Source organism: Glycine soja, chromosome 17 (assembly GCF_004193775.1).
Source record: "Glycine soja cultivar W05 chromosome 17, ASM419377v2, whole genome shotgun sequence".
Lineage (NCBI taxonomy): Eukaryota > Viridiplantae > Streptophyta > Magnoliopsida > Fabales > Fabaceae > Glycine > Glycine soja.
Window position 1 is genome coordinate 5,241,100 of NC_041018.1, and position 14,693 is coordinate 5,255,792.

Sequence of the window (14,693 nt, forward strand, 5' to 3'; positions counted from 1 at the left end):
AACCAAAGGTTAATTTTTATTTTTTTTTATTGGAATGTTATGTGTATCATTTTTTTAGTTTCTTAAGAATACAAGTTAGTATTTATTGTTTTAAAAATATCTTTAATTAAGGCATTAGTTAACAACACTGATCAGTAAACTTTTATGATTTTTATAATAAATATTTTTTTTAGTTTATTAACTTAACCAATGTTTTAAGACCCTCTTAAAAATATTTATTTATTATATCATCCACATCGCACCGGAGTAAATAAACAGTAGTTTGGGTGGTCAACTTGAGTGTTTGTGAGCTCGGATCTATCTGAATGGGGCAAGCGCTGTCGCGAATTCACCGTGTAAGATACATTCAATTCACACTCTTTTTGCTTTCGTCTCCATTATTTTCCCACTGCATTCCTTCCTTATCTTTTCCATGCAACTTCACAATTTTGATTAGTAGGAAAGTAAGTTGAAAGTGATTTTGGACACTTGTTAAGCAACAACGAGTGCAGATCAACTAATTTCTATACCATCCTGTTTTTACTTCCTATGCCATTTTTCACAATTTGATTTTTCCACTACTAAAACAAGCATGAACTGAAACTTGAAGATAAATTTTGCAGATGATTGTTTCGAGCAGTGTAAAAGAGAAAAAGAAAAACACAGCAATCTCGCGAGTTCAACCTTTAGCCATGGCTAGCAATTGTTCAATAGAAGGACCACTAGTGGAGGAGTTCACTTACCAAGCAGGATCAGCTCCCTTCAAGAGTTGTCATGCTTCTACCATTGTTGAGGTCATGGAGTACAAAAAACCTTTGCCCATAAAAAAGACATTATGGATTTTATTTTTTGCAATTTTTGTCAAATGAACTCAATACTGTTGTTTGGTTTTTGTAGGTTGATAAGGATCATTTTTTGGTTGCCTATTTTGGGGGTACATTCGAGGGGGCACCTGATGTGAAAATATGGGTGCAGACTTACAAGGTAAATGTACATGCTGTACCCCCCAAGTCTTTCAATTCATAGGATACTGGGCATTCTCACACAGTTATACTAATTTTGGTGTCTGATTTAAGAAACTGGGCTTTAGTATATTCTACTTCCTGGGTTTCTTTTCTTTCTCCCTTTCTATATTTTACATTTTGCTTACTAGCTGTTTGCTTTGCCTGGGAAATTCAGCATGACATGGGGAGTTTTTAAGTTTTATCTGGCTGGTTAACTATTGAGATTATTTTACTGCACTGTGCAGCTGAAATCAATTCGTACAAGTGTATGTGGCAATGTAGGATTCCTATCAAGTAGTTTTACAAATGTGTCTCAAGAAAGTGGCAACAGATTTTGATTTCTAATCTGTTTGTCATAACTGTCTTTATAGTTCCATATCTGTAGGAGGAGTGTACTGAGCTCTAAAATTTTGAATGCTGCACTAACTTTCTGAACACAATTTTGGTGGATAGAATGGAAGATGGCAAGCACCTGTAATTGCTGATGAAGAACCAAATGTTCCTATGTGGAACCCTGCACTGTTCAAACTTCCATCAGATGAGCTACTTCTGTTCTATAAAATAGGCCAAGAAGTTCAAAAGTAAAGTTTATAACTTTTTGTCCTCTGTCCTCTTACATCTATTTTGGGATAGTACAGACATTCATTGCCGCAATGCTTTCATATATGGTAGTTGTTAAGACAACTTGGTTTATCCTGTCCTCTTTGGCATGCAACTATGAATTTTTTCTGTCCAATTTCACTATCCTGCATGACATTATAGACCTAAATGATTATTTGGGATTTTCTGTTATAACTTTTTCCTCGGTCCTTTTTCTTCCAACTATAATGTCCTTATTGGAGATTTCATAAAAACATATGCATGTCTAAATTAATCAGTTTAGTAAGTCTTATGATATGATGAGCATTGAATCACCCTATGTGAAATTCATGGATGGTTTAGTCTTTTGGTCCAAATAAAACTAAATGATTATTTGGGATTTTCTGTTACAACTTTTTCCTTGGTCTTATTTCTTCCAACTATAATGTCTTTATTGGAGATTTCATAAAAACATATGCATGTCTAAATTATTAATCAGTTTAGTTAGTCTTATGATATGACGAGCATTGGATCACCCTATGTAAAATTCATGGATGGTTTAGGCTTTTGGTCCAAATAAAACTATGCTGTATAGAACATCATAGGCATTTTTATATGCATTACTGCTTCTCCTTAGTAAAATCCTGGTAACTGGGTAGTTAGATTGATATTGTTAGGGACCCCATATGGGTAGGGGCAAGAATGGGATTTACTTAGGCTATAGCAATAGATGTGGGAAGCATGGTGCTAAGTTAGTGGCTGTAGGATATAAGGGAAGAAAGGGGAAATAAGAGAGGAGAGAATCACTTTTGGGTAGTTTTGGGTGTCTGTCGCTGCAGGGCGGAGAATTTTTCAATCTCTCGATTTGTTTGCTTTCATTGTCAGATGCTATATTAGCTTTATAACCAAAGCACTGTTCTCTATTAATCCACAGTAAATTCAGTTCCTATAAAGTATATTCATAGAATACTAGAAACACTGCACGAAAGTTCATAATTATGGATAAAATCATTTCTAACTGATAAAGAAAAAAAAATAAAAATAAAAATAAAAATATGGAAATATTACTATGACAAATAATATATTGGAAAGATGTACTCATAATTCATTGTAACCCCTTAGTAAGTTGCATTTGTTTTAGCATCTTGATATAGGTCTTCTTGTATTAGGGAGGCTTTTGATTTTCTTTAACTGCGGGGTATGCCCCGTTTATTATTATATCATTTTGGGTTTAATATAATTTACATTTTTTCCAAAAAAAAAAAAAAAGTTGCAGTGCTGCCATTGGATTGAAATATTTGATTGAGGGCCTTGTCTAGAGACTAGAATGAAGTTGTTTATCTCAACAAGTCATCATCACCCTTCTAACCATATAGGACTTTAGGTTATTTTAAGTTTATTATTTGTCTTTACATGAGCAGAATGGGTCTATTTATTTCAGGTGGAGTGGATTCATGAAACGCTCATATGATAAAGGCAAAACTTGGACAGGAAGAGAACAGCTTCCTCCTGGTATATTAGGACCTATAAAGAATAAGGTACAACAGAATCTATTTCACTGTATTTTATCAATGGCAAGAGGTTTGGATTTTTATAGCTATATTAGATTTATTCTTCACTACTTCTGAATTTTCTTACTATTTCTCAGCCCATTTTGCTAGAAAATGGTAATTTACTATGTGGATCATCCGTTGAAAGTTGGAACTCTTGGGGTGCCTGGGTGGAGGTTTTAACTGAACTCGTCCTAGTTGGCTTGTTTGTTTAAGTGATGCTTAGAAATGTTCACTTGCTGACGTTTATTTCTTCTTGCGTGCAATAGGTAACAACAGATTTTGGTAGGTCATGGAGCAAGCATGGCCCAATTTACATTGAAAATAAACCTCTGAGTGTGATTCAACCAGTACCTTATCAGACTGCAGATGGGAAACTACGTGTTTTGCTACGATCCTTTGATGGCATTGGTAGAGTATGTATGTCAGAATCATCTGATGGTGGCAAGACCTGGGGATATGCAAAACCTACTCAGCTCCCTAACCCAAATTCAGGTCAATTTTGCAAACATATTATTGCTTGCAAATTTTTGCTGAATAATTATGACATTTTTTAACTGAACTGTAAGAACTAAGTTGACCATGGATTACTTCAATTTTGAAGTTTTTTACTGCACCCTGAGTATCCCTTTTCATTCTTTTGTACTTATCTATTTTGTGCATTAATGGCACATCTGTCTAACATCGTTTACTAGGTATTGATGGGGTTAAGCTTAGAGATGGCCGGTTATTGCTTGCTTATAATACTGTATCAAGGAGTGTGCTTAAAGTGGCACTCTCTAAGGATGATGGTGATTCCTGGTGTGAGGTTCTCACATTAGAGGATACATCGGGAATGGAATTCTCATATCCTGCTGTAATCCAGGATAGTGATGGGCGAATACATATCACCTATACATATAATAGGACACAAATTAAGGTACTAACTTAAATTTTTATGTGGTAGTTGATTTTGTATTGTAGGTTTCAGTTGTTATAATTTGAGGATGGTTGACAGTCTCTTCATTGCAACACTGCTTATTCTGATTTCCAGCTTATTATGTCTAGATGTAGATTGTATCTCAGCTATATTCCAAACTCATTATTTGGCAAGAGCGTCTAGATCGTATACTAAATTATATTTATTATCTTCTTCTGAATGAAATGAAATAAGCACTTTTTGTTCAAAATAAAATTTGAGGATGGTTGAATTTCCTCTTTTTTTTTTTTGACAGAAATGGTTGAGTTTCTTTTTGTTAATTAATCTGCAATTGGTTTCATGCATTTCCTGATAATATTAACCCCCTATCTTCTTCTGGTTTTTTTTGGAAGCGTGTCGTTCTTCGGCCAAGTTGATGTGGAGTAAACTGTTTCAATTGAGAAAAAGCAGAAGCAACCAATCTTGTACGGCTGAGATCATATTTGGCCTTTTTCTATTATCAGTAGTTGTAACCTGTAAGCACATGAGCAAGGACTAAAAGCATGAGTATTCTTGGTTAATTACAAACTTCTTATTTCCAATTTTTATATTTGGGGTACAGTTAGATATTTCTTAATTTTTTAAAGATATTTTTATGATATAGGATAAGTTTTTTTTATATAATTTTTTTGAATTCATTTACATTATCATATGTACTATCCTTCGATCAATAAAAAGATAACTTAAAGTTTGCTTGTTATCAATTATATTTTTTTTATAGAGTTATCAATTATACTCTTATCAAGAAAAGAGAAAAAATAATAGCGTATAAAATTTCTAAGTAGTAAATGCGAGAGATAATTGACATATTAGGAAAATATAAATAATTTATTAATATAGAGAAGATTAATCATTTTTCTTAATTTATGTGTTATATAAATAAATGACTAATAAAAATTATGGGAGTAAATAAAGCAAACTTTTGAAAAAAGAGTAAAAGCTTAAAATATATATATTCTTTGGGTCTTGCTAATTACATTGATTAACTGAGCTTAGCATATATATATATATATAGTATTTATAAACAAAAAGTTTAATCAATATAATTTAATGTATTTTTTTACATTTAAAATATATTATTTTAACCTAATTTGTAAAGGATATTAAGAGTTAATTTGTGCAAATGCTCCTTTTGTTTGTTGTGAATAATTTATGTTTATGCAACTGCTAAATAAAAATATGCATTGGCAAGAAGAAAAAACAAATGAAACTACAAAAATAGTGAGAGACGTTACGTGATATAATTTCCAATCACAGCAGGAGGGGCACATGCTGGAGTCAAGTCTATTTATGCACAGATCACAGGCGCACATATGTTGAGTAAATAGTAAACTTTTATGATTATTAAAATATTTTTTTACACAAATAATCGCAAAAAAAAACCTGCTGGAAAAACTTTCACCAGGTTCAAAACTTTCACAAGTGATTGGAATTGGAACATTCAGACATTCTCATGCTTTCAGAAGGACTATATCAGAATCAAGTTATATATTTGAAGAATTACTCCTCATCTGTGTTCGTTCGAGCTTATGCATTAAAGTTAACCCCCAAAACCAATCCCAGTCCGGTTCAAGTTTGTATGTTTCAACTTATTCTAATGTGGATTCCTGTAAACTGGACTTCGAGGTGGGTGCGACTTGATGGTCGGAGCTATAGCGAAGACGAGGTCTAAACAGATATATAAGTTGCACTCCAAAAAATAAGACAACTGATGTGAGATCTGGATATTTCTCAACAGTAACATCATTAAATAAATAGTTGCATTGAAATTATTTCGATAAAAAACATTGAAATCCTGTCGGTTTTGCATCGACAGAAGTCTTAAATAAATAGTTTATTTATTTCTTAAACATTAAAATATTGAATACATTTTAGGTAGTTTAGACATCTATAGAAGACAGCAAAATTATAGATAAACAATTAGGAAAATTTAGAAATTAATAATTTTCATTTACTTACAAACACAATTTACAATAAAATATTTCGAATCATCGTATTTATATAGTACGAAAATTTTGTTTTCAATTGCATAAAAACAAACATGCTTATCGGGCAAATATTTTAATGGACATGGCACAGTGGCAGTAGTAACAAAACATGTGATATCAAGTCAACACATCAAATAAAATGAAAGACAGAAGATGACATTTTTGAGGGCTGATCTTCAGTCAACTCCCAAACTGAGCAGAACAAATGAGTTAGGGAAAGTCTATTTATATAGTATTTTTATAGTAATTTTTTTACAAATAACATAAGTGATGTGCTGAGAAAAGTAAAAATAAAAATATAATTTTAGTATATGAATATAGTTTTACAATGTGTTATTTCCCTCCCACGTTGACCACGGTTTGCGTTGCAGGTATCAGTATTCAGTTGGCGGAAGTGTAGAAGTGGAACCATGTCTTTGTTCCTTAACTCTGTACATTTGGTGTTCATACTCTATCATCATTCATAGAGCTTACTCCTTCTCTGGGTATGCGATCCTCTTTCATACCACAGAAAGAACCATTATTTGATTCTATCGTTTTCACACTATTATCTTCTTTGGTTCTAGAGTCTATGATTCTTTTATGTTGGAGCTTTCTGCTCATATTCACAAACCTTTAGCTTGACACTATAAGTTTCTGTGGGTAGTAGATTATAATATTCTGGTCTAAAATGAGACTCAAGTGAGAAGCAATTAAGTCTCACAGTTCTTCAATATTCTTGTAAAAAGCTAAGATGAAGTTGCAAACTTATGCAGGCCAAACTCTATAAATTCAGATGCGGATAGTTTAGGCAATAAAAACAGCGGCTACATAAAAGGGTCTGTTGTGGAGGAATTCGCTTTTCCTGAAAGATCAACTCCCTTCAACAGTTGTGATGCTTCTACCATTGTTGAGGTTGTAAATTATAAAATAGTCCTTGTTTTAAATAATCATTGGGTTTTTGTCATCAGTATTATAACAGAATCATTATTATCTATTTTGACTTCATCAGGTTGGGAAGGGTCATTTTTTGGTTGCCTATTTTGGTCGCTCATCAGAGGGGGCACCAGATGTAAAAATACGGTTGCAGACTTATAAGGTAGATGCATTAATTAAATGATTAAATCTACTGAGTATATAGATAGATACATAGATACAATGTTACACTGCCTTCTATCTTTCTATACATAAGATATTGGGCACACTTGTGCAGTCAGAGTAATTTTGATGTCTAATTTGTCCCAGTTTTCCTGGTTTAGTTTTCTTTTTTGGTTTGTGCCTAGACTAGAGTATACGGATGACCTGTGGATAACTCTTGCAAAACAAATTTAGTTGCATGCTTGGTTTTCATCAATGAAATGCATCTTCCTGTAGAAATGAAATTAACTTGTTTATTTATTATTTACAGAATACATAATATAAATATATATATATATATATATATATATATATATATATATAGCTTTGAAAATACATAAATTTCCATAGTGACTGACATGTAACATTGTAATCATCTTTGTATTAATTGTTTCATATTCCTACCAATGTAACATTAGGGGCAGGAGATGTTACTTAACTCTAAAGTTTGGACAGCTCGTTTTAGTTTGTGAATGCAAATTTGGTTGGTAGAGTGGCAGATGGCAATCACCTATAACTGCTGATGAAGAACCAAATGTTCCTATGTGGAACCCTGTACTGTTCAAACTTCCATCCAATGAGTTACTGCTGTTTACAGAACAGGCCTAGATTTTCAAAAGTAAAGCTTCAAACCTTGCAATCTTCTTGTGTGTGTGAGTGGGTATCTGTTATGCTTGCTGCCATCCCCTTTTATTTGGTAGTAAGATTCCTTTGACTAAAGCCATTGGGAAATGATCCTAAACAGACTAGCCCACTTAACATGTCAATAATGCTATGTCTTGCACAATTGAGAAATGATCCTAAACAGACTAGCCTACTTAACATGTCAATAATGCTATGTCTTGCATAATTGAGAAATGATCCTCAATTTCTGTAAAATACCATTCCTTCATAAAGAGGGAGTGGTCTTTCTCGGCTCTGTACTAAAATGTCAAAATATTGTTTCACTGTACCAATTATTGTATACAAAAATGGCAATTGTAAGAACATTTCCCACCTGGCCACCTGTTTCTTTATTCTGCAACATCCTACATAAAGTAGGATGGATACATTGACTATGATTCTCCACTGTGATTTTTTGTATGTTTTTATGGTCGTGAATCTGTGAAGTGTATTATTCAACAATGAAAGTTGGAAGAAAGTTGCATTCCAATACCAAAAATGAAACCCCTGTAAAAAGAAGTTTTGTTCAGCTAGTGATAGCACCATATATTATGGAATGTCTACATTCCCAAATATGAATATATGACAATCTATATTAACTGAGATCCATGTTTTGGCACTCAATATCACTATGCAATGGAATCCCTATAATAAAGAAGTTGGGTTCGGCTAGTGATAGCACCATATATTATGGAATGTCTACATTCCCAAATATGAATATATGACAATCTATATTAACTGAGATCCATGTTTTGGCACTCAATATCACTATGCAATGGAATCCCTATAATAAAGAAGTTGGGTTCGGCTAGTGATAGCATCATACATTATGGAATGTCTACATTCCCAAATATGAATGTGACAATCCATTGACTGCGATCCATGTTTTGGCACTCAATATCACTATGTGGTAAAATCGTTTTCATTTTATATTCGTGCTAATCTTTTCAGTAATGCACAAATTCCTTTAAGAAATGCTTATTTTAAATTGGAATGATTTGCAATTGAGAAACAGGAAATCTCTTTATTTGAAAGTTAGGTGTTATAGAAAATAATTGTTTTTAAGAACACAACATCAATTGAAGATTCATTTTAAATGACATGTCAAAGAGTTTCAGCTCTGCTTTTTGAATTAAAATGTTTTTATCTTAATCAGTTATGGTAGTCATCATACTCCAATGTAGGAGGCTCTAATAAATTTGGAACAAATGAGAAGAATTAGATTATTGTATTTCAGGTGGAGTGGATTCATGAAACGCTCATATGATAAAGGAATTACCTGGACAGAAAGAGAACAACTTCCTCCTGGTATATTAGGACCTATCAAGAATAAGGTGAAACAAAAACCAATTCATATTATTTTGTCAGTGCGCTGGAGCTCACATTCAGGACAAAATTTATGTTCTTAGTACTGAATTTAATTACTGTTTTTCAGCCTCTCTTGCTGGAAAATGGTGACATACTTTGTGGATCTTCTGTTGAAAGCTGGAAATCCTGGGGAGCATGGGCAGAGGTTTTTAATAGAACTGATCATAGTCATGCAGTCGCATTTGATCTTGATTAGTTGGTTAACTTCTATAGCTTGTGGCATGGTAACAGGTTACAACAGATTTTAGCGGGACATGGAGAAAGTATGGCCCAATTTACATTGAGAATAGGCCCCTTGGTGTGATTCAACCAGTACCATACCACACTGCGTGTTTTGCTTAGATCCTTTACCGGCCTCGGAAGGATTTACGTGTCAGAATCATTTGATCTACACAACTCCCCAACCCAAACTCAGGTTAATTTTCCAAACTATTCATGTTGCTTGCTCTAGTACTTAACTGGACTACAAGAACCAAGTTGATCTTGAATTGCTTTACTTCTGAAGATGTTGACTAAGTTTCTCTCTGTTCTGTGCTACACATGTATTTTTCTTCCTCATGCATTCATCAGTGGCTCATCTAAGAAACCACTCTTGTTGTATTGGGTATTGATGGGGTTAAGCTAAGAGATGGTCGTCTATTGCTCGCTTATAATACAATTTCAAGGGGTGTGCTTAAACTTTCCCTCTCTGAGGATGATGGTGATTCCTGGCATGAGGCACTTACATTAGAGGATACATTGGGAATGGAATTTTCATATCCTACTGTTATCCAAGCTAGTGATGGGCGAGTACATGTCACTTGTACATATAAAAGGACACAAATTAAGGTACAGGCTTCAAATTTGTATAGCAGTAGGCAGTAGCAAATTCTTCTTTCTTTCCATAGCATTATTCTGCAAGGTATTGATATGACTAACCTCCTTTCCTTATTTTAATGCGTACAGCACGTTGTTGTTAGACCAAGATGATCCAAACCAACTTGTTTCTGATAAGCAAGCAGAGAAAACAAGTTCTTCATGTCTGCAATATGTATGGCCTTTTTCTATCTGCAGTTACTGATAAATAACGCAATTACTATGGTCCGAATTGATTCAATGTTATCAACTATTCTCTTAAAAAAAACATCAATGTCTTTTTTTTCACAAGGGTAAGTTGGTAGCTTCTAGGTAGTTTGCAGGAGTTTATAAGTTAAATGTTAGTGTCAAGTGTCAAGTAGCGGTTGTGTTTGATATTTTGACAATTTGACTAGGACAAAGAAAAAGATCCCCTTCCCTAAAATTATGTTCAGACAAGGGTCATACTAATAATTCTACGGGTGTTGCTAGGTGCACCCAGCATTTTTTTAAAATATCAAAACTGTTTCTGCATTTTTTTCGCATTTGTGATGGGTGTGCGTGAGGGTAGTCCGTAAATCGTACGAATCAAGTTGATTCATAAGATTGATACGGATCAAGTTGATCCGTATGTTGATATTAAGCATATGGATCAACTTGATTCATAAGTCTTTTACGAATCAACTTAAAGACTTACGGATCAAGGTTATTTTCTTCATTTCATCTTAAGTGCTGGATGCATCAGCAATAATGTTGGGTGCACCTAGAACCACCCTAATTCTACTTTTGCTTCGGCCTATGAGACTATTGTGTCTTTATCAAGTTATCAGCCCTGTTTCTGTAGTAATCACAAACACACGTGGGCCTAATAAGGGTTCATGATTTGCTTTGCGCAGAAATCCAATAAAACGGATAAAAGGCCTCTTTATGAGCAACACGATGGACTTGGGCCCATAAATTGAGTAATTTAGGGGGAATGAATAAATTAAGAAACGAAACAAAAAGGCCTCGTTGTGAATCACGTGATGGGCCTAGGCCTAAATATCTAGCAATTTAAGGCGGATGAAGAAAGAGAAATTATCAGAAGTTTCTGGTTGAACCCAAAATTCAATGCTCCCAAAGCGTAAAAGACGTAAAAAAAATCATTTAATCGAAGAAACATACGTAAGGGAACTAAAGTTGTGGTGGTCAGCGTGGGGCCAAACTTATTAGGCAACAGAAAGAGGGACATCTAACCCCCTCGAAAATAAAGAAAGAGGAAATATAGAGAAAATAAAAAATGAGTATTAATATTATTTATAGATTGTTTGAATTTCAACTTAGGAATACAAGTGGTTAAGTTGAATGCTAAGACTCAGAAAGTAAGCATATATTTGTCCATAAAACAAGCAATACAATTTAGATTTTCAATACAACAAGAGAACTGAAAAAAAATGAAACAATTGCATTCCTTAATTTAAAATTTATTTTCAAGAAACTAATTATTAATTTATACGCTTGCTTAAAATTAAAAGATAAGTTATTACCAGAAGATCGAAAACTATAAATTATCACATAAAATCCCTACTATCTAGTAAAGGTAATTCCCAGCTAACTGAATAATTAATCGGGCATGCAGTTACGGGAGAGGGATGGTAAAGATAAGATTAAAGAACTCTAATAATTTCACTGTTAATTAGAATTTTTAGATAATCATATGCTATACAGAAACTAAAAACTGAGCGTTATCTCTATGATTGATCCGTACATAAACCTTCAAAACCAACGAGGCAATGACAGAATAAAAATAAATAAATGTTTTGTTTTTCTTAATCTTTGAATTGGTGCTTCGATGAAGGAAAAATTCACCAAATGTGAATGTGTGAACGCAACAATAGTCAAGGAGATTTATGAACGCTGTATGTGTATACGATCCGCGAGCAAATCAGAGTCACAAGCGTGACAATGTGACATGTTACATGGTACGCACAATACACGTAACACAACAACAACGTCAATTCGCCATGCAGTACTCCAACATAGTGTCGGTGTGCCATTTTTCAGGGGCTTCCTCCGTTTGCTTTTTTTCACAATTCGCACCAACCCACTTCACGTTTTTGCATTAACTGCCACGTACTTCTCTCTCTCTATCTCCTTGATTGGTGGACTTTGACTCCACTGTTGTGTTGTTTATTTAACTTGGAAAAGATCTCCAATGAAAAAGAATGTAAGAAAAGGGTGAGCCACATAAATAGAAAAAACAAATATCTGTTTTCTTTTATTTAAGGGAGAAGGAAAAGTCAAGGGCATAGTACTGGCAGTTATATTGTGGCATAAATGCATAAGCCTATCCTACCACTTATGATAGTAGTTTTGGAAAGAAATTGCCTTTCAAATGTACTAACTGTTATATGCATGTGTCTCTCTTTTTTTCTCTTTCCCCTTTCACCAGCATGACTCAAGGAATCAACATGATTGCCTTGCTTTTCACTAGTTTCTGACCTGAAAGTTTCTGACTCCATTCAGCTTTTTTATCTTCTTTCTTTATTCCCCTTCTTGGCACTAGGCTCCTTACCTTACGTTAATACCACGAGCTGCTCTTTCTTTAAATGAATAAATTAGCCTGTTTTCAAATATTTACAGTTTAAGATCGTGTGTAGGAATTAAAGAATATTTTTCAAAATATCTAATATCTTGGCTGCCCCATAAGAGAAGAATGACGTACATTGAATCAAATCTAATTCATATAATATAACTAGTTTCTACCTCACTTTTATAAATTTGGTGTAAAAATCTCAAGATCCACATGCTTTCAGAAAGGGTATTCAGACACACGCTAACATTTAAAAACTAAGAAAATGAACAATCTCAATTTTAAAATATATATATAATTAGACTTGATTAAATGATTATTTGTTAAAATAATATAACTAAAAAAATAAGAAAATATAGGTTATACATTAATAATTTTTTATTTTTGAGATAATTATATTGAAAGTCATACTAACCATAATTTACTATTAATTAACAATATGATTTAAAATGATATTAAATTTAAAAATAAATATGTGTAATATTAAATGCATGTTCCGATTAGAAAAGGAAAGTTAAGCCATTTAATTTGTGAGGCTCGTAGGACATGAAAAACAAATGTGAATGAAAACGTAAGACTAATAAAATAGGTAGAAAGGACAGATTTAAAATTAATTTGCATTATTTACCTATAGGCAGCAAATTGCAAATTTTAAGAAAGTTTGGTTTAAATTTTTCAATATTGGGTGCCGAATTCCCATTACAGCATGCAAGGTGAGATTATAATTAAGCTGAAGTTCAACTCTAACTATCAGGGTTGAGAGACAAGAAGAGCGAATTGTGTGGGCAGAGTGCTGAGGGTGAGGGTAGAAGACAAACACAACGATTATGAGGAAATTTCAAAGAAGCTACCAAAGAATGTCAGGTGGTAGTATTGTACTTTTCAAGTTTCAAAGTGGATGGATTGCCACAGCCCACAATGCTGACAACAAAGAATTATATCAACACGCATAGGTTTCACTTACCACTGTAAATTTTCATTTTTGTTATTTTCAAAGTGTTATCAGGTTAATTACAAATGGCAAAGAATTATATAAACACGCACAGGTTTCACTTACCACGTACTGTAAAGTTTTATTACCAGATTTTTATGTAATATATAGTATAAAAAAACATTATAGATTTTGCTAATGACAAATATAGATACAAGATTAAATGGATGGTTTGAATTTGAATAGGATAGTTGAGATTCTATTTTCAGATTTTTATACAGAGAAAAAATAATATAAAAATGTAAACATACTTTTTTTCTAATGACAAATGTAGATACCGGATTAAGTGAATGGTGCCTCAATATCTAACATTTGAATTTCAAATTGATAGTTGAGATTCCACTATCATATTAGATTAAGTAAATTAAATAATTTTTAAAAAGAATTAGAGAAATATATTAATATAATATTTAAGAAAGGTTAAATCAGTAAATTGATTTTTAATTTGATAGAAGATTATAAAATTAAGAGATTAGTGTTAAATATTTCTCTGATAAAAAAAATGTATAAATTCAGTTTAGATATATTTTATAAAATAATAATTTATAAACTGATCGAATTTTTTTAAAAAAATTCTTTTACATTATTAATTTTAATATTAAATTTGAAATTTATTTAAATTAGAACGACGGATGGAACTCTTATTAATGTTTATAGAATTCTCTGGATAGTTAATTTAATGTAGGTTCAAGTCAAGCAGTCAAGTCGTCGCCCGTCATTTGGTGCAGTTAAACTTAACAACTTAGCGCAATAAATTTATAAACACGTGAGGTTCTTATATATTGCAATCGCAATATCATTTATTGCTACAACGACCGCCAAGCACATTATAAATCAACATTGGGATTTTTTAGGAATTCGATTAAGTAAATGTCCAATACTATATATATTCAGTGATTTTTAGAGGAACACCCACCTTGAAGGTGACATTTTCAATAACATACATAAAGCTTATTTTGATTATAAATAAATAAATAATAAATTAAACTCTTCTAATAAAAAAATAAAAATTAATTTATACATAAATTGAAAAACAGATTTTGAAGAAGCTAATACGATAAAGTCTTTACAAATTATAAAAAAAAGGTTTT

The 14,693-nt window shown here is 32.6% G+C and overlaps 2 protein-coding genes across 2 annotated transcripts; both read left to right on the forward strand.

The window, feature by feature from the left end:
• The first annotated feature begins 205 nt into the window (after positions 1 to 205).
• Positions 206 to 4,708, forward strand: LOC114393468. Its single transcript, XM_028354821.1, has 9 exons — positions 206 to 335; positions 603 to 773; positions 877 to 963; positions 1,437 to 1,564; positions 3,004 to 3,100; positions 3,211 to 3,288; positions 3,382 to 3,607; positions 3,808 to 4,031; positions 4,424 to 4,708. The coding sequence occupies exons 1-9, from the start codon at positions 306 to 308 to the stop codon at positions 4,445 to 4,447; spliced, it is 1,065 nt and encodes a 354-aa protein (XP_028210622.1). The 5' UTR covers positions 206 to 305; the 3' UTR covers positions 4,448 to 4,708.
• A 1,503-nt stretch (positions 4,709 to 6,211) lies between these two features.
• Positions 6,212 to 9,286, forward strand: LOC114393047. The gene is made up of 6 exons (XM_028354304.1): positions 6,212 to 6,267; positions 6,430 to 6,543; positions 6,814 to 6,952; positions 7,050 to 7,136; positions 9,075 to 9,171; positions 9,273 to 9,286. The coding sequence occupies exons 1-5, from the start codon at positions 6,212 to 6,214 to the stop codon at positions 9,102 to 9,104; spliced, it is 426 nt and encodes a 141-aa protein (XP_028210105.1). The 3' UTR covers positions 9,105 to 9,171; positions 9,273 to 9,286.
• Positions 9,287 to 14,693: the final 5,407 nt, after the last annotated feature.

What these genes read in the sequence shown, in the direction of transcription:
- LOC114393047 (XM_028354304.1), top strand. Translation starts at nt 6,212, where the DNA reads ATGACATTTTTGAGGGCTGATCTTCAGTCAACTCCCAAACTGAGCAGA. An exon ending in AAACTGAGCAGAACAAATGA is followed by an intron (nt 6,268 to 6,429) that starts GTTAGGGAAAGT and finishes TTTGCGTTGCAG; the next exon opens with GTATCAGTATTCAGTTGGCG. An exon ending in ATGCTTCTACCATTGTTGAG is followed by an intron (nt 6,953 to 7,049) that starts GTTGTAAATTAT and finishes TGACTTCATCAG; the next exon opens with GTTGGGAAGGGTCATTTTTT.
- LOC114393468 (XM_028354821.1), top strand. Translation starts at nt 306, where the DNA reads ATGGGGCAAGCGCTGTCGCGAATTCACCGT. An exon ending in ATGCTTCTACCATTGTTGAG is followed by an intron (nt 774 to 876) that starts GTCATGGAGTAC and finishes TGGTTTTTGTAG; the next exon opens with GTTGATAAGGATCATTTTTT. An exon ending in TAGGACCTATAAAGAATAAG is followed by an intron (nt 3,101 to 3,210) that starts GTACAACAGAAT and finishes ACTATTTCTCAG; the next exon opens with CCCATTTTGCTAGAAAATGG.